Here is a 20,699-nt window from a genome sequence, read left to right as displayed (position 1 = left end):
AGAGAAATAGCAACAATGCAAATATTAATATGTATTAATATAAATAAAAATAATCAACAACAATGATGTATGGATACAGGTTTTCCTAACAATCCCATCAGTGTATCATATAGCTTGGTGTCATGACAACATTTGGAGTCCAGAGACGACATGATTAGTACATATTTATTCTAAAACACACCAAGCTCATTACATTACAGCTTATGCACACGCCATCCATGTAATTGCCTCCAATGCTTTTCCCCAGTGCAAAATATTATTTGCTGTAGGTCCATAAAAGCAGCTGGATGCTGTCAGATAAGACTTTATTAGAGATAGACCATACTTTTGTGAAAAAAAGAAAAAACTAGTGTTCACACACTGAGGTAATATGTAAAAGGAAAAAGAGCATGGGAAACTTAGTTCAAACAGTTTGAGGGGGAAAAAAAAAGAAGAAAAGGAAAGCCTAAACACTAAGCAGCAGCGAGGCTAAGTTCCAAACTAGCTCATTTCATGAACATTTTGCTTCTAAACATCTGGACTAGAAAACTGAGCACGTTCAAAAAAACCAAGGCTTCTCTTCAGAGTAAGCAAACAGTGGGAAAAAAATGCAGGCAGTACATAAATATAGTGCAAAGGAATTTGTAAGAAACAACATACTATTTCCCTATTCCCAGGAAGCTGAAAGAAGGCTTGCCCATGATGATGGGGTTTGGTGAAGGAATCTCTGGGAAACAGAAATTTCTTGCATCATCATCCCTCTAAAAAGCCAGGAGACTTAGTGATCTTTTCAACTCTATGCTAAATGGAAGCCTTCCCTGCCAAGGTAATCCCTCCTCCCAGGGGTGGTACAAACCAAACACAGGGATGTCTCCTGTCATTCCCAGCTCTAAATATGAAGGAGATAATGGTTTTCACATGTTTTGTCTATATACACATCCAAAACAGAAATTCAGGGAGAAAGTTGGAAGGAGCAAGCCTGTGTCTCCAGTCCACCACGTAATAAAACATTGCTGTTGATCTTTTTTTGCAGAGCTTAGGTACAACGAAATCTGACCCACCAAGGGGTAACATTTTCCCTATGTGCCTGTGCAAGAGGTATGCTCATTTTTTGCATGTTGCTATTTAATGCCTATTCCAATGAAATAATTCCTGTTTTAAGACTATTTTAAGACCTCTAAAATAATTTAAAAGAACTTCTGAGAAGGCTATATTCAGCTGTAACAGACTGGTTTACTAGATACATGGCAGGGCTTTTTCTTTAACCACGCTGTATAAAAACACACTGCAGATTAATAAAAAGCACTGCAGCTAATGTGCTTTGTAAATTAATGCATCAATAACGGAAGTTTATAAATGTCAGGCTGGTACATTCATAAAAATGCCACTAAAATGCTCACCTGCATCCTATCACCATTCAGGCCTCCCGCCGGGAGGGAGCTCTGGGCTAGCAGGACCAGAGGCTCTTCACGCCCTTGTCTTCTCCTTGGCATGACCACGGTTTTGGTCAAGTGCCTGGCTGGAGCAGGGAGACCCCAGCACCCTGCCCAGGGGTCTCTGACATGAGAGGGTGGAAGCAGAGAAAGGCAGCGTGGGTTGCAGTAAGACAGAGGAAGGGTTTATAACCTGTCTGAGCACCTGTGACCGCTGTTCCAGTGAGAAGGGTGAAGGCATCCCTGCCCTGGGGACTCCTGTGGCTCTCTCTAGCCATGCAAAAGCCGTGACAACTTCTGCAGCAGGTAACTTAGGCATTTTCTGGTTTCAAGTGCTAAACAGATATCCACTGCTACCACAGAAACAAGCCAGCTTTAAGAAGATACTCCAGCCTTAGGACACAGTTCAAAGGATCTAGGACTGCCCTAGGGAAATGGGGGTCTTTTGATGTGAGGTGTGTAAATAGAATCAACGAGATAAATCTCTTTCACCCTGTGCCCAGAAAGCTATTGGGTTCTCTCTGCCAAGTTTTAGCTGTCCTCAAAACGAGGCAACAGGTGGGGTTCCACAGGAGATGCTGTTTACCACAGCAGCAATGACAATTCTCAAACACAGAGCAATAAACATACTTAAGTTCACACTAGCAATTGGGGACCTAGATGATATAGTCCCTTCTAGATTACGGACAACATCTTCATCTCAATCTGGAAGCATAAAATAGGCAAGTAAGATTGTTAATTTTTAAAAATTTATTTCATTCTTGCCACAGTTTCCACAAACACATGAAATTTTTAGTTTCAGTACCTACAGCTCATCTTTTGGTACAGCTAAAATAAGGAGCTCCGTTTATGTTGGTTGAGAGGAGAGTGAGATTCAGGATTGAATTTTGAGACAGCTGGGACAGATTCAAGGTTATATTTGCAGAACATGAAATATTCAGAGCCAGCCAGTCCATGGCTGACTGTGTTCTGCTGACACATTTCTGGATTGAAAGCAGAAAGCCAAGCTAGAGACTTGCACAGCCAAAAGGCTCCTACTGAAGAAGACAGTCACGTAAACTCCTATGATCTCAAACTGCTCAGTTCCAGGCTATTGCCTCATTTGCCAAGAAATAGCTTAAGAAATATAGCAGTTTTCAAGAATGTGAGATTAATTTCACTCTTTTTGTGAAAGTTATGTCGTCAGTGTATCAGATAGTATCAGTAAAACCCAATATGCAAAAATTTAAGCATAAAAATTCCTCAGTGTGGCAGTGGAAATCAAAGTAACATCTGTGATATCTTACTGTTGGCAAGTCATATTTGAATGCAATGAAACCTGAACAAGAACAGAGCAGAAACCACCTTGCAGACTTTTTATCACTGATGGCAATATATAAGGCAATACAGGCCAGGACTCTGCTTTTAATTCAAACCAGTATTAACCATGCCCTGGTTAACAGTCTTCCAAGGATGTATTTGTTAATGCAAAATTTCCATGTTAATTTGAGTTACTACATACACTTTCAGTGTATTGAGCAACAAAGTCTTGTATTTGACTACAACCCTGTTCTCCCACTGTGAAGGGAGTAAAAGATGTGTATCTCATCTATCAGCTTCCTTCTTACTAGATAGCACAAATAATACTAGAGCCTAAAAAATAGCAGAATCAGATTTTAATTCATTACAAATTTCACTGAATACACCAACTAACTCAACCAATTACTTTCACATAGAAATGTTAACAAGATTGTAACAAGTTTCAGTAACAACTCACCTGGGACAGATTTGAACGAGGACCTAAAGGGGAAAAGCTCTGTATTTCTATTGCCAACTGTTCAAGCCAAGCCGTTCCACCAGTGTATTTTCTTTCCATGGAAAGAACCAAAATCCAGTATAAAGTCATAGAAAGGGGTACATGACTAGAAAGATGATTCTCAACTAGGATGAATTTACTTTACAATTTAATCGAATTATCTGTTATTTTAGCCATTTCATGAGGTCTGGAGGAAAGAATTCATTGTTTGTTTCCACCACTGGCTTTCTTTTTCTTTTTTTGTTTAATTTCCTTAGAGGATAATTGGCTCACAGCTGCGTAAGTCAGGAACATATTTCCATCATCCTTTCGAACTGCCTGTTTTGAGCTTAGGCTTCTCAGAAGCACTACAGGATTATTTGATACTAATATATGCATATGTTCCTGACACACAGAATTAATGGGTACAAGGATAGATAAACGCTGTTCCCATTACAGAGCAATGTATTCAGTCAAGGGAAAAATAAGTATAAAAATAACAGTCAAAACATATGGAAAGCACCAAAGCACAAAACACCAGTCACTCAAGTCAAAGGCACAGCCCCCGAGGACCCACAAAGCCTCACTATGATGTAATTTCATGAACTTCTCATGAAAGGAACTATGTAAAAGGTAACTTACAGCTCAGTTACATCTTTGGGAATTCCTTTGGGCAATATCCGCAGCCCTTTGTTGCTGCAGCGTACCACCGAGTCCACACAGGTACACTGGGAAGGGCAAGGAGGTGAAAGCAAGCAGCTGCTCTCATCATTACCTGAGAGGGAGAGAAACAGTATCAGGAAGTCAGCTTTACAGCCTGAAGTCATGCACTTTGAAGATAAATGCTTACGAGGATCAAGGAGGGACACCCCTGAATCCGTGGTAACCATCACAATATTTTAAAGTAGATCCAATGCTTTGCATCAACCTGCCTTCATACAGATTTAGGCAACATGAACAACAATTCAAAAACTGAACAGCAATATTTTTAAATAAATATTTTTCTCCAAGGAGTATCTACTTCTCTGTAATTTTGCAAATTACAGTAAGATCAGTTATGTGAATCCCAGATCCCTCCCCGCCCCCAACGTACTAGCTGAAATAGAGAACTTGACCAGAACGTTGCCCTTACATTCATCTAGACAGATGGCATTCACTATCTACCCTGCTTTAGAAAGATATTTTTTTAAATTCAGCTTTTAGATGTTAATTTTTTACTTTTTAAAGTCAGCCTGGCACTTCGTTTATCATTTGGATTGTAAAACCTCATTGTTTTTGACAAGGATAACCAGGCAAACAACTAACCGAGCAGCATATTTCCAACTGCTGGCGATCCGTCTGTGCACACATAAAAATATCTCCTTTCTCCAAAAGTGGTTTCAAAGGTCTATAAACAGCAGATTAAATCTTGTAATTGAAGAACAATAGGGTTTTTGCAGAAGAAACCAACTCTTTGAAGTTAAGAACATTAAAGCATGGATTTTCCCCAAAAGCAACAGGCTTTGCAAAACATAAGACAAATGCATGCTACAGTATCCCGACGTACGTGAAAGGAAACACTTAGTGGCACATTCTCTAGAAGACAGTGAGAGAAACCACACAACTGTCTGTGAGTACAGGCAGCCTGAGCTGACCAGCACGGAGACACAGTGCTGCAACCCAGCAATCCAGTGCCAGCTGTCGTTATGCGCTGCCTTTTTTTTTTTTAAACTGATGCAAGGACTAATTGAGACAGATCTGTTTCTTTCCTCTTGCTGCTGGATGTACCCATGAGCATTGAGATTAAAGAATAAGACTGAAAGTCCTAATGTAAATTTACAAATTTACCCATAAACCTATAGGTGGGGAATCATTTGTATTCAGAGGAATGGAGAAGCATGACCAACCTGCAAAAGAACAGGGAAGATTTTTCTTTTTTTTTTTTCTCTCCAGCTAAGCTTAATGAACTTAATGACAGGAAACAAAATCCAAAGTCATTCATCAACCCGCAGAGAGAGCATGCTTCTTCAGCATATTTGATTTTCCCCTATGTTCTGTGTTTTACACCCTGCCACCATCCACCACTCACCTCGGCTGTCTGAGTGACTGCATGATAGGCAAAGCTTCCAAGCGTGGAACATCATTTTGTGGACCAGGATTATTTTATTTTTTTCCTCCCAAACTAAAAGTGAGTTATTCTTTAATGACTAAACTTGGGTCCCTTGAGCTCTGAGACCAAACACCTGGGCCTGTTGCCAGATTGCTCAGCTAGGACAAGAATTAATTTCTACTCTAAGTAGGAAACTTCTATCACTCTTATGGTCCCTTTAGAGGTATGACTAACTGCCGCTCCAGCATGTCTAGCCTTAACGGCCAATCACAGCCTACAAGTCAAATTAGCAGTGCATCCATCAGTCATTTTTTCTCCTTACTATTTTCTCTAAAATCTGCTTGATCAAAAGACAAAGATCTACCTGGAGAATGAAAGAAATGTCAGGATATATTTTTTTTAAACCTATATAGACTTGGAAAAGCATTCAGCATCACTGACTCATTTCAAATAATCTCTAAGTTTTTTATATCCCTGTACTCATACCTGTTATTGGTGAAACTGAACAGTATCCAAACCTAAAAGACTTCCCAAACAAGCACCATCCTCACTGGCTTCAGAGTGGTAACTAAGTGTACGAGTAAGGATGTGGGAGGAAGGGCTAGGATTATACTAGTATTATACAAAGCAGAGCATCTGTCTATAATAAATTTATTCTTATATTTAGATGTAGATAGTAGAAATTCAGAAACTGGAAATCAAGAGTAAAAATAAACTCCTGATAGGGAACAGTGATTTTCAGCTCTAGAGGGCTGTCTTCCTCATCACTAAACTGAAATGCTCACCATGCAGTATTGCTTGATAGGAAAGGAGGTCCTCACAGAGGTGCCAACATGATCATAAATGCCAAAGCGAATTGGATTTTCTTACCATCACAGGTAAAGTCTTGGACATCTACGTCTTGGATTGGAATATCCTTTAAGAAAAACGGTTTCAAGCAGCGTGGATTTCCACTGACAATTCTCTTCTTCCTCAACCATTTTCCCAGCCAGGCCAAATGGCAGTTACAATTAAAGGCATTAGCCAGCAAATTACTGAAATGGAACAAGACACAATTGCATCAAACACAAACATACAGAAATACTGAAATAACTACAGAAAGATGATGGGCTTCAAGTCCAAGCTCTTTCCTGCCATCTGTTTCTGTGAGATCCTCCTCTGTTCTACACATCAGGGAGGTTCTATGCAGGTTTCAGGTACAGTTGCAGCCCAGCTGTGATACCATGGTGTGCAGCAACCAACCATTTGACAGCCTTTGTGAGAGGGATGGATTCTTAACATAGCTTAGGTTAACGGCATTTAAAAAAGGAAAGCCCTATCCATCCTGTTGTCAAGCCATGAAAACACAGACGTATAGTAATTTCCCAGAGGAGCACCTGCAACATAGATAATCAGTATAGAAACAATATTATTCATTTTTGTTTTTTAATAGGTTGTGATCCTTTGAATGAAAGGAGTTTAAGGTGACAGTTATTTTAAGCAATCAATTTTCTAAGCTAACCAGAATTAGTGCTGAGAATCTTAGAAAAAAAAATTCTCAAGTCCTGTACAGAAATGCATTACCTTAATCTGTAAGTTTTTTATGACTGAACTTCAGATGAAGGAAAGAGGCCGATATGCCTGGTAAAAAAAGGCTGACTATTTTATGTACAAAGACAGGGTGCATCAATAGCCATGGTCTGAGATTGCCTCATCGAAGAAAATGAACTGACAGAGCCCTAGATATGGAAAATGAGGTATCTAACACTGATGGAATTCTCACATATATGTGAATATGTCCAAGAGTTATTATTTTGGTAGTACAGAAAAAAAAGATGATAATGAAATTTCTCTAAAGTATAGCATATCTTAAAACAACAAAAAAAATTAAGGCCTTAAAGAAACAGGCACTTCAAATGCAGGTGTAGTAGCTGAAGGCCTTCTAAGTCTTCACTTGCAACATACTTTTACAAATCTAAACATGTAGTCAAAATCATGTTAGGTTTTCAGCCAAGCAATTCCTTCAGAAAACAACAGTGCTGAAGACAAAAGCATATGGCACAGCTGAGGTGTGGCAGCAAGAAAACAAACCCCAAACCACTTCCTAAATTATATATGTTCTAGGCCAACACCACATACCCACAATACGATTTACAGCTGCTCTCTGCATTGTAAAAAAGCATTCTTCAATCCCTGCGCTAGCCTGGAGCTCTGGGCGTGTATTACGCGTGGATCTAGCACAGGCTAGTGCACGTTGTGTAGAGGGAGAACTGGGGGGAGGAGAAAACTCTGCATAATGTTCAATAATAAAAATAACCAACCTACTTCATGCTGACTAGGGTTCAAAGGCAAGGCTAAGTTGCTGTTAAAGGTGAGAAAATGAACAGGTTACACAGGAGCTTTCAGACAGAATGTGCAGAAAAGCACTGAAAGCATTACTGTAATTATAGTTCCTTTCCTTCTGATTTTTTTTTCCATTTCCTTTAATCCATAATGGGACAACATGCAAGATGCTTTGTAAATTTTCCATACTGACATACTTTGGCATGAACAGAGTGTTTAAACCAAATGTTTAAACCTCCAACACTAAGTGAACCAATGCTTCAAAGGCCATTTGTTCCAGTGGTGGAAGGGAGTGAGATCACACTCACAGAACAACCTCCGTGACACAAATCCTTACAATGAAATTATCCACAACTGGAAACAAACAGCAGGTGTATATCATCAGGTTTCTGGAAAACCAGCAGCTCTGAATGTGAAGAACATTTTGCACATCTAGAGAGCATCTTATCAGGACATATCAAAATTTTCAGAAACATTCAATCTACAGAATGCTCCAATCAAAATAGTAATTACCCCTTTCTACAGAGGAGAGGTTGCTTTGACTTCATGCATTACTGCTCACTAGCTGAGCAGCAGTAACTATCCACAAACCCTCATTTTCTTCTTGGCATACACAGGCTTACATATGACCTAAAATGTATTAAATCCTTGGCATAGAATTTCAATTATGCTTTTCTTAGGAAATAAGAAAGAAATCAGTTGTTACCTCTAAAATTAATAAACAAATCTACTGCTTTGAGATTCAAATAACTCTGGGTAAAAAAGGATAAACGTATCTTGTCATGCATTACACACGTCCTCCTGCCACTTCAGAAACACCTAGATTTTGTCCTCTGTCCAGCTACAGAGCAGTGATTTTTTTTGCCTTAATGTAGTACGAAGTTCATGCGTGTCCTTACCTACATGCTCCTTCCATGGCAAGACTGTGATGCAACTTTTGGAAAAAATGTAAGAGCAAGGCTTTCTGTAAAGTATCATGTGGGACTAGAGATTCCCTACTTCACTTTAAAAGCAATTGGAAGCCTGGAAAGGCCAATTATTTGCAAAAGCTTTATTTTGGAATTTGGCTATTCAAGTGGAGTTCTCAAATCACAAACAGTAACATTGGGCAGACAAATGGTTACAAAAATTCAAAATTAGTAATCAGAGTTCCTACACGTAAGATAGTGATTTAACCACTCAAACAGAAACAAAGCAATCAAGCTTTTAGCCAAGATGAGGCACTAACTCAGAAGTGTTTACTCAAGGACATAGGCATATTTTTAATATTAAGGGGGAACAGAAGTCTTGAGGAACAAAATACAAGTGTCTCTTAAAAACTGCAAAGTTGTCATAGAATATTAATTATTTAAATGAAGTCTTGTGACCTGTTAGAAAAACACGCTGAACTCATCTGGATATTGTTGAAATTAGCTTGAAAATATATCTTGGAATTCAGGTTAAGTTTATACTAGAATAGTTGCACGTCATTCTGATGAACCAGTTATCATTCTGGCATTAGCTCCATGCAGCTATTATAATAACAATTCATGGAAAACCAATTCTGCTTGCAAGTATGCCCACTTGATTGTATAAGGACTGAAAGACATGACAGAACTCCATGTATGCAGAAGTGCAAGCACACTTCAAATTAGGATGCTACAGTACCTAATTTAACTAGCAACAAATAAAAACCTGCTATTTTACCAATAGCTTACAAACTAGATGTTCTTCCTCTATTGAAAACCATTAGTCATGGCATTATTTTCAGAGCTGTCCATGTTTTGATAATATCAGTGACGCTGACTCACAAGGAGTAATAACAAAAGGAGCAATATTTTTTAGTGCTGTAAACATGCCAAGATAAAAATGGAAACGTTAAACGTTATATGAATTTCTGGCTCACATTAGTACATGTAAAAATAAGTCATTACAATACCCGGTTAACTGACAAAGTGTAGGCTGAACAGGAAAAGCAGCCTTACTATCTATCTTCAGTAGTGTTGTCATCTAATATATCCACCTACAACGGAGTACTGCTAGGAAATGAACACGTCTGACTTTTGCTTTTATATGTGAAATATCACTATGGCTTTAAATCAATGTCTGAAGAAGTCAAAAGCCCACCTTCTCCTATCTGTAGATCAAGCATAAAGTGAAAATGTGCCAAAGAACACACTTTTTCATCAAGACACAGCTAGGAACCTGCCATGACCGACAGGATTATAAGTCAGTGCCAAAGCAATGCATTCTAATTAGCAGCAGCTTTAATTGCCATTGCTAGAAATTGTATAATCTCTATCCACAGCTGAAAAAAAGAAGAAAATGGGTTATCTTCTAACAGAACATGACAAAGACGCTTCTATGCAAGGTAGGGACTTCACAGACTGATTCAGAGAGTCACAGCTATCAGGGGATGTATGGAAGGCAGCACAGAGTCAATTGTGTGAGAAGCCAGCAGGCATTGCTTGCAGCACAGTGAGAACAAACTTTCAGCAAGTACCACTCACTTTGACCAGTGACTTGAAAACAGTCAATAGAAACAGTCTGGTCGTGTTTCTCTCTTTGTCCATCAATTTCAAGAAGGCTTTTGGGACAACAGAAAGCAAATGGAAAAAAAGTCTGGATTCTTCATGTTGCAGGGAGCTCATGCCAAAATAACTGGTTTGCGGGTGAAAAGTTTTTTGAAACAACAAAATAAAAGTGTGAGCAACAAAACAGCTGAAATTCAACATTCCTTTCTTCCCCCCAACATGATGGAGAATGCTTTCAAAACCGGAGATGCAAGAGCACCAACAGTTTATTTTGACTGGACAATTAGGATGTGTTTTCAGGGCAGTGTGAAGGGAATTAAGTTCCATTAACAGCAACATCAAGGACCCCATTCACAGCTGGTAACAGAGAGCAGACTTTCTTTCCATATTTATCAGTCTGTACTTTATTAAAATGGACACACTACAAAAAGAATGTAAACATATTTAAGAAGGGAAATACTTCAAAGAAGGATTGAGAAATATAAGAGAACTGTCAGAAAAGTTTAGGTTGGGATTTTCATATTCACATTCAGTAAAACGTATTTTGTCCTTTTAGGCTCGTCTGAAAACCTAAGCATTAGCTAGCAGATTTCTTCTCATATTTAACTAATTTAACTGAAAGCTGGTCTTTCCAAAATTAGACTCTACTGAAATTAAAGCAGCTTCAGGGAGCTAAAGTCTATGATAAGCTATGCAGTTCTGAATCTGCAGAGATTGTTTTACATGAACATCTACTGTGCACTGCACTAGGCTATGACACGGCAAAACACAGTCATGCTGCCGGAGGCTAGCAACCTCAAAGTTTTTTTCAGCCACTTCAGCTGATGCAATTAAAATGTTTTTCTAAATCAAACCTTGAATCCTCCAAACCTGTGATTTCAGTAGGATAAGGTTTTCCTTCCCTAAATGAGGTTTTCCATATATGAACAATAAGAAGTTTGATTTTGAAACTCAAACGTTGTCTTCTTAAAAGGAAAGCATGGAATAACAGCATCATGACATGTTCATATCATAAGAGGATAACTTACATTGTAGACAAAGAGACCAATGTGCTGAAGGCTCCAGGGGTGATAGTGCTGATGTGATTGTCATACAGAGAAAGAAGCCTCACTGAGCTCAGTCCAGCAAAGGTATCATTGTTTACACAGCTGATCGAGTTGCTCCTCAGCATCCTGCAAGGATTAAAACAGGGAATTAGGAACTACTGGGAGGGGGCATAACTTCAGGATAGGAGGTCCTTTATCTTGGGCATCAACAGATGCTTTGGCAAGCACTGTACTCTATTTCTATTGATTGCTGAAGTATCACACAGCTATAGGAGGGCTGGATTCATGTAAACATTGTCTCATGAATTTTAAACACATTTTTTTTTTCACACATCAGAGGCTGATGGGAGCTCCACATCTGAAAGTAGTACGCAATTAAAATTATGACTAGTGGCAAACCTGAAATAAAAACTTAAGTCTTAATTTAGTAAATATCTGAGAGCAAGTGAAGATGTATTTCAGAGATCAATTGAGAAAGACTGCCAGAAATGTGTGACAATAACAATACTAGCTGCATTATTTCTACTCCTATCATGGACGTTTTTTGTAATCCACACTGGAAAAGTATGGAAGGAAACAGCATCCTCAACAGAAATCAAGGAATAGTTTAGGAAAGATTTCCAGACCTAACATGAGCTCTGAAATGTCATTATGATCATTAATTGACGAGACAGAAGGCAGTAACCACCCTATAAAATGGTCTTTGCTCAGTGCTTGTACCAGATGAATCAGTGCTGTGTTTCGGAAGATACATCTCTCTGTGTTGTTATGGTAACAATGAACTCGATGATAAAGCCCAATTAATCTGAAAGACTGTAGTATCTTGTTTCACTTCATAGCAAAAAAGGCTCATGTGTATTTGTTACACTGCATGACAATCAACATCTGGGTCTGTAAACATCACTACACAGTTGTGATATTGCTACTTAGGTGAAAAATTATTCAGTAATCAAAGCATCCACAAAATACATGCAGCTCATGCTGCTGTTCCAGTGAATTGATCCTCCAAATCGAGGAGGGTCAATTCGTTGCTATCAAATTCATGCAGTGAACAATGAAAATTCAGACTCCCTTAGAAGTCTGGATTTAAATCTCAGATTGGTATCTGTCAGCTGGGCGTTCAGATGCTACATAAATGGATACTTGAAAAACATCAGAGGCTGGGAATAAATTCACAGTGTAATCACAAACACTCGGTGTTGCAGACCTGAACATTACACTGCCTTTGCATCACTGTTCTCTATGTACAGTTACCATCACAGGCCCTACGGTATCAATAGTTTTGGTATCGCAACTGGGCTGAAACTGTGTCAGAAAGAGTCACAGGGCACAGAGACAACACACCTTACATGTGGAGTTCTCAGCTGCCTGAAAGCCAGGTCAAGACCACAAGCTCTGAAATGAACAGGGTAGTAAACAAGAGAAGCAAGGCCCTTAGTGGCTTAGTAGCAGTAGGAAACATTTTCTCAATTCTGTATGTAAAGCATCAGGCAGTAATATCGCAAGACGGGATGACCAAATTTGGATGCCAATATATCTTGCACTGCAATTTATTCCACTTCAGGAAACATACAGTCTTTCAAAAACCAGACCGTGACCCTCTCCAATGTGGCCTCTTTGTAAAAGACCACAATTTTAATGCTCAAAGAAAGTCAACTAATGGATAGAAATATATGTCCCTCAAGCCAAAACCTTTGGTTTTGTATCATGGTTCACCATGCACTGTGTGCCCTTCCTGAAGGAAAACTAATACTTACAGATCCTCGTGTCATGCTGTGTATATTTAGACCTCTCCATCAGCTAGGGAGAAATGTAGGTCAGGTCAGCAGGATAGCTTGAATGTTAAGCACTTTTTTATTAAACAATGCTGAATTTTGTTTAGGAGCACTGCCACAGGCTGCTTTACAGTATAAAAATTAATTTAGTATCTATGGACAGTATTTTCAAATTGCCTAGTAAAATGCATACATTAAAGAACAGATGGCTGTAGCCACAGAAAAAAAATGTTAAAGGAACAGCAAAATAAAAGTTCCCTATTTGTCATTACAGGCCAAAGTCCTCAAAGTGCAACCTGTATTTCTTTTTATACTTGAGTAAGGACTGAAGCAATTGTGCCATGACAATTTGCAACATACGAAATATTTGCTGCTAGTGAATAAATTGCAGATTTTAAATTGCATTTTGATTCCTAGAGTCTGTTTACCGACTGCATCCACCTAGTCAAGTCCTTTCTTTGTGCAGCAGGGAAGACTATGCAAGAGTACATATTTTTCACGCACAGATCATCCATCTCATCTGGCATGAGTCTCTGCTGTCACCAGAAGCCTAGTCCCTGACTGCTTCTCAGGATGGTGGATGGAGTGGATTAGACACCATCTGGAAACCTTGTCTGTGATCCTCCTTCCCATACAACTTTCAACATGAAAATAAATTAGTGTTAGGTACTACGAGTTTATGTATTAGTTAGTTCTCCAAAATAAATTACATTGGTTGTCTAAGCACAAAAGTACTACCAAACTGATTTCTTATGGACTGTATGTCTCCTTAACAATCTCCCCAACCACCACCACATTAATAGACATAATTTTTATGGTACTTGGTGTGGGCAAGAGAGACCACACTGTGGCTAGTCCAAAGCCATGCCTGTGCTCGTGGGCTGCTGCCCCTGCTGCAGAGTGAGTGGCCAGCTATCTTCTGTCAGCAGGACACGCAACAGTTTGCTTATGCCTGCCTTACAGTTGCTTAGCTATACCTGTTCTGGTGGCAGCAACAACTCGAGTCTTTCTTCTCTCCCTATCTATTGATTTCATATAGTTTGTAGGATATTAAAAATCTTTTAGGCTTCTAGCCTACTGTGAGGTGTGGTTTAAGCAGACCAACAATCCCATTTGGGTTGAGGCAGAGTGGGAGGATGGACTAATAGCAAACATGTTCCTACATGCCTTGTTTCCATAGGAAAGGACAAAGTAAAAAAAAAAAAGTATTAAATGATTAAAAGTGCCCAAATTTGACCCATGACAGGTTCACCATCATGCTACTCCAGAAATTCTTGAAAATCTGTTTTTTTCACAGAAATAGCAGCTAAATCTCAAACCTACCCAGGACTACAAATATATTGAAGACTTCATGACAGTGACACAAAACCCTGCCTTAGAGCTTGCTGCCCAGTAACAGGTACTTTAGCAGGCATTGCTGAACTTGCGCACACCCACCCAACTTAGAGAGGAACAGAGAAAGAGAGATCTTTGCACTTACAATGTCTTTAGCCCTGTGAGGCCTCTAAACATTCGTCCATGCACTGATTCCAGTTGATTCTCTGTCAGAATCAGTTCCTGCACTCCTGAAGCTCCATCAAATGTGCCTTCTCGGATCTCCTTGATCTTATTGTTGCTTAGATTTCTGGAAGGACACAACCAGTCATACAATAAGAAAATTCTTAGTGTTTTATTCCAAAAATATGTTATCACACCGGAAGGAGGAAGATAGGGAGAATATGTTCCTGATTGTCTGGTTGTCTAGAGAGAAATTTATTCATCAAGGAAAACATACAGAAGTTCAAAATAGCTCCCCTTCACTCAACAAAACCACAATTATAATGGATATATCAAAAGTATTTAAATTAATAGAATTACCAGCTCTGACACCTCATGTCGTTCTTGCTTATAAGGATCTCAGAAATACTCAGAAAAATCTCAGAAAAGTGGGGGTTTCTAACATCTGATTTATGTCCATGAAGTTATGGACCATGCTTGGGACTGGGTGCTCACCTGGCAAGAATCAGTTAATGTTACAACCATGGAAACAGGTACCACAGACTGCAATACGGACCACTTTCGTTTAGTGTACCAGCACCTTTACTCTTTTCAAACTCAGCACTGGAGTAACGTACAAAGCTGTGTGACTGCATGTATCTGATACAAACTTGAATATCTGCACTCATGAACCCCCAGGCACTTAAATTTAACGCCACCACTCGCAGTGAGTATCACTTAATTCTCAATTCACAGCTACAGCATTATTTTCTAAATATTTACTCTGCCTATACAGTCTCAAGATGTTTGCTTATAGACCATCATTGGAAAATGTCAATATAGAAAGTCAGATGAAGTTCTGATGAAATGCAAGATTAATCTTTTGAATATTTCATATTCATGAAAAATCCAGTGAATTGAAAACTTTTGAATGATGAAATGCTATTAGAGATGCATAAAAACAAATGGCATTTAATTATTTAAAACATTTATATGAAAGGCTTTAAGTATATTAAAACCTTGGGCCTCAGTCCTTCAAACATCTCCCATGATGCCCTTTATAGGTTACGATGAATACACTATTTTATTAGGTTTATGACAGGAAACACTACTCTTTGTTTTCCTGTCTTCAACAAAAAAAGGGAAAGTAAAAGATATGCTCTTCCTCCCCTGAAGATGCCAAATTCCAACACTATTGCTCATACTGAATAGCACATTATTCCAAAAATGATCCCAGTACACACGCAGCATGAGTAATAGTTTCAAAATCCAATTCCAGGTGATATAAAACAACTGACAAGGTATCAGATTAACACTTGGGCTGCTCTGCTCAAAAGAACAGGCAATCTCCTCGGGATAAAAGTTGACAGAAGACATGGCAACAGGACAGCTTGGCCTCGGACAGAAATAATGTGGGTCTTGCTCTTTGCAGGAGTCATCACTTAATAAAAAAAAAAAAAAGGTTGTATCTTGGAGATATGTTTCATGTGGGAAACTTGAGTACTCTGGTTTATGTCTGCTGAACAACTGTCAGATAGCGGGCCCTACAGCATGTGGCCCATCACCTCCTGTGCATTCTGTGATCAGAAAGAATAGGAGCATGCCAGCAATCAGCCAAAAATAACATAAAAACATATAGAAATACTTACATGCAGATTTTGCTTTCCAGAAGTTTAGTACTTTGTCCTAACACTCACATGAAGAGTTTATGTTCAGTGTCAAAGCAAGTCAGGGAAGGATATTCTGACATATGCATTTAATTTTGGGGCTCAGCTAATTCTCTGGTGGAAATGTTTATAGCTCAGCATCTCTTTTGAATGCTGGCATAAATAAATGCTCCCAACGATCTTTTTCTTGGTAAAGATCATGGCACGATGCATATTTGCACAAAAATAAATGAATAAGTAAATGGTTGTGGTGGGAAGGGAACGTGAGTTACTATAATCCACAAAGACTCTGATTTTCAATTCACAGATTGCAAACTGACCCGTACTTGCAGTTACAAAGTTTTTAGTTAGCTTTTACCATCTAAAAGATATTTAGCCACATATACTAAAATGTGTGTGCAATTTTAACAGATTATTAGATACTCATGGCAAAAAAAGAGCAAATATTGGAGAAAAAGGCTGGCTGTAATTTGCAAAGGAATTGGCACCTTTATACAGTCCAAACCATCTGAATTTTAACTGTTGCCAAAGAACTTCTGTAGGTAAGGAACTTCACTCATTTAAGTTAACCCTGCCCGATCATTTCAGCAACACAAAATTATCCAACGATATGCTAGCTGTTTCAGAAGAAGCCAATCATATATACCTTTCCCATACAAAAGATTTGAAAATCCAAGATTAAATGCTATGGTGAAATCAAAGTTGCAAGGAAGAGAGAAGACAAGCTTTATAATCATAAACTGGCAAAGACAGCACTGCTCCGCAATCCTGCTTGGAGTATTGTCGAAGTAGATGTTCTGACAACTTGGATTTCTTTATTTGTCTTCCTGAATTAAAGCTTCCCATAACACAATGCAACAACAACAAAAATGGTAGATGACAGCACTCATTTGCTTAAAAAAAGTATCCTCCTTAAAGTCTGACCTACTAGAACAATAAACATCAGAAATCACATACTTTGCAGTCTAGAATTACCAATAAAAATAATCAGCTGATATGAACCCTGAAAAAATGAAAGCAGTGAAACTTGTGCCTGCTCTGCAAGTCAGAGAGCTGTACCCCGTCCTTCCCAGCACTAAAAGAATCTTTCGTATACAATCTAGTACTTCACAAGGCTTTTTTTTTTTTTTAATCAGAGTAAAACTTCTGACAGACTTTAAGCAAACTCCCATTATAGGAAAACCCCACTCTCTTGCAACACTAAGCTTCTATAATGCATTCTTCTTGAAATACTGGAAGACAGTGGAAAGAAAATGAGTCTTGAGTATTCCCCAAGATACCTATGCCCTCCGGAAGGACCCAAATGGGAACTTACAGTCAACCTGGTCACTCAGGAAAGGTTATCGTTTCCATAAGAACTCCCTTATTTACCCTGGTGATAACATTTAATCCCATTTCCAGACTTTTATTTTGGGCAAGAGGTCAAAATAAATTTTCAGAAAGCCTGGGTTTAGTTTACTTGGGGCTGTGAACAGGAAATGAACAGATCGAGGAAGGTATCAAGGTGACATTGGTCACACAGCTCACTTTTTGGTCAGATTTTATTCACTTCATGGCTAAAGTTTATAATAATATTTCTGTTGATCTTATAGCTTCAACACAGAACAAGCTGGATCCCATTCAGACTTAACAGACCCATTCATCGTGCTGTACCTGCTGGGTCAATGTTAATGTTCCAGCATGCTATTCATCACTGGGTTACCGACACACCTTCCCACGAGAACAACCACCCGAGCGCAGCCCGACTGCAAGGGCTCTCCTTGCTCTCACCCTGAACCTTGTTGTTTCATCACACTGCCTATTCTATTGCCCTAGAATATTTCTGTCTGCTGGTGATGCATTTGGAATTTTTAAATATATGTTATGTGGAAAACACCAAGGCTGTTGCATTCTTCTGGAGGATGCTGAGAAAGTTTTATAGCTTTTACCAACAGTCTGGCTGGCCTTCATAGAGTGAGCTGTTCTCAGAAGCAGGATGGCACTGAAAGTCTTAAATACAACAGACAGACAGTGAAGTACACCCAGTGCCACTCCTACATTCGTTCAGCAGAGCAGACTGATGGCCTCACTGGAATAAAACAGAGGCATACGACGAGCTCAAATGCCATGTACTGCAACACTCTACAACATCATTTCCAGAAAATAAAGTACATTTCTGTATAACAAGCGATGGATGACTGCAACCTCAATTGCCATGGCAAAATTTATGCTTAGGGGAAAGAGCAGCAGGTAACAGCTGTTTCCAAGGACACAAACTACTTTTACCTCCCTGAGAAACCTGAGATTCTGTTTTTGAAACTGACTTCCAGTCTGCAAACTTTATCATGATTCAATTTTATTTCACATGTAAAATGTGTTAAATCCTGGGCTGACACTCCATGCAATTCAACGTCGGAGAAATATTTACAGACAAATTAAGCCTCCAAAGGCAATTACATACTAGAGGTGGGGTTGGCAGTACCAGCTATTGCCAAGACAGCCTGACACCTCCTATTATAAGACCATATTTTATGTTCAACTTTGTAACTTTGGCAAGATTTAACAGAATGAACTGTTAGATATTCCTTTCAGGTTTTGAGGTAAATATTTTTTATTGTTCTTGCTCTCTGAGAAAAGAGGTCAGTCCCTTTTCTCCCCAGCAGTGCATGAAATATGGCAGTTCACCTTTTTATTTTGAATGTGAGCTCATTGCCGATTTTCTTCTCTGCAGAAACAGCTGCCGGGACCTCCCTGGGAATGGTTAAGTCCCACTGATTCCTGTTGGCACTGGGGAGGAGGCAGGCTCTGGAGCTGACATCTGGGAGCTGCAGCTTCTCCCTATGAGTTCTCTGCTCATTTCAGCAAGCAAGCGTACCTCTGTGCTCCCACTGAGTTCGGTACCCAGGGGGTTTGAAGCTTGAACCTGTCTGCCACAGCCAAAAGACCCCTCCAGGCTTCCACCGCCATGGGAGTCCCCAAGCACTGGAGGGGCTTTCCACTGATAAACAACCTGAGGTAGTCCCAGAGAGTCCTGGGGTCCTCAGTGTTTGCTTCATGCTAAATTTGGTAGTTGCTGTGAGCAAATAACTGCTTCCTTTCACAAAAGTCAAAACTTTACCTCTGTGAAGGGTAGTGTTGCCCCACAGCCCTGCCTGATGCGAGATCTTGCTGTGTTGAGTGAGGTCTCCCACTGGTAACACAGAAGCTTCCAGCTCCCAGGGGTGGAAGGCAGCAGGTTCTGGAGCCTTTCTATCTCACAAGGATAGGATACCCCCAAAATCCTAAGTCATGGAGCTGCTCCCACCCTTACAGAGCTCAGAAGCACTCCCCTGTATTTCTCCTGCATTTCAAGCAGATTCACATTGTTCTTTCTGTTCTAACCATCCTACAAAGTACTAGCAACACAGTTCTTGGAGCCTGCAAGTCACTGTAACGTGACTTCAGCTTTCAGAGACAAGTCCTCCCTTTACACTTTCAAGATCAGGTGAGGTAATATGGTAAGAACGCAATGAAAGCAACACAGAGTTCAGGGCATTTGCAAAAGCCACTGGAGAAACCAGTAAGTTACTTCTGGAGCAGGTTAGATCTGTCTAGAGCAATCTACATCAACCTTTTTATTCCACTGTAAAAAGCATTAAACATAAAGTTGGATTAAAATTTAGGTTATGAAAATAGCATTATATGTATGGAATTTTGCAGCTAATTATTGAAGTTGATTTTATTTTTTTAAAGGCATATGCAGACACATTAACCTTTTAAAAACCAGCAAGGTGATCTTAGCAATTTAATTCCTAAATAAAACGCGGCATAACTTTGCATTATGGATCTGTGACCTTTAAATTTCTATATCAAGAATTCAACTTTGTTTTGCATTAAAATGTATCCTGGGCTGACACATCATACAATAAGATTCAGCTTAGGAGGAATATTTACAGAAAACTACATCCCAAAAGCTAATTGTATATTAGAGACGAGGGTGGCAGTACCACCTGATGCAAAGGTGGTCTGACACTTCCCATTTTTTTTAATGTTTGCTTTATAACATCAGGAAGATTTAAAACAATGAACTATCAGGTGCCCTTTTCATGTTTAGGAGTAGATACTTTTTAGATTTTTTTTAGATTGGTACTCTTAAAGCAGTTTCTTTGCAAATTTCCTTGACACAGACCTGTCACTAGTCTTAAACGCAAGTGAAGGACAATCACAGGGCAATCGTTCAAACGCCCATTTAGATATCCAGATTCCAGATACTCACATTCATTTCAGAAGAAAGAGATTACAGAGTTTAAATAAAGAAAAAACAACAACAAAAAAAGGTTATTTAGGGTAATGGTCTGCCACTGCTAAACTCTGAAATGTTTTCTTAAGCATAGGAAGCAGTGCAATTTCCAGACAGATTCCTCCAATTGCAGTTTTCCTTTAGCACTTGAACAGACAATGAATATGATGAGACAGAGTCAATATTGTCAATCAAATAACAGTAAATTTCTTGTCCCTGATACACAATGAAAAATGGGGGTTTGATCAACATTTTTCCTCCTTAATTTAATAGCAACAATAAGCAGTAAGACAATGCAGAGCACACGCATTACAGTCCTGCCACGCATACAGACATGATGCATAAGGACCATTAACAGTGGCGGTTC

At 39.2% G+C, this 20,699-nt stretch overlaps 1 protein-coding gene across 1 annotated transcript in view; it reads right to left on the bottom strand.

Annotated features, from left to right (window-relative positions):
• The window catches only part of LOC104464105 (slit homolog 3 protein-like), a gene marked incomplete at both ends in the record, with an annotated part of 133,906 nt that overhangs the window by 71,767 nt on the left and 41,440 nt on the right, over nucleotides 1–20,699 (bottom strand). The window contains 4 exons of the mRNA XM_010076731.1: nucleotides 3,829–3,961; nucleotides 6,146–6,309; nucleotides 11,139–11,282; nucleotides 14,412–14,555. Of these exons, the coding sequence (XP_010075033.1) occupies nucleotides 3,829–3,961; nucleotides 6,146–6,309; nucleotides 11,139–11,282; nucleotides 14,412–14,555 (585 nt within the window). The remainder of the gene's footprint in view (nucleotides 1–3,828; nucleotides 3,962–6,145; nucleotides 6,310–11,138; nucleotides 11,283–14,411; nucleotides 14,556–20,699) is intronic.

Source organism: Pterocles gutturalis, unplaced genomic scaffold, assembly GCF_000699245.1.
Source record: "Pterocles gutturalis isolate BGI_N339 unplaced genomic scaffold, ASM69924v1 scaffold363, whole genome shotgun sequence".
In the NCBI taxonomy this organism is placed as follows: Eukaryota; Metazoa; Chordata; class Aves; order Pterocliformes; family Pteroclidae; genus Pterocles; species Pterocles gutturalis.
The sequence above is the reverse complement of the archived record's forward strand: the minus strand, read 5'-3'. Positions and strand labels throughout refer to the sequence as shown.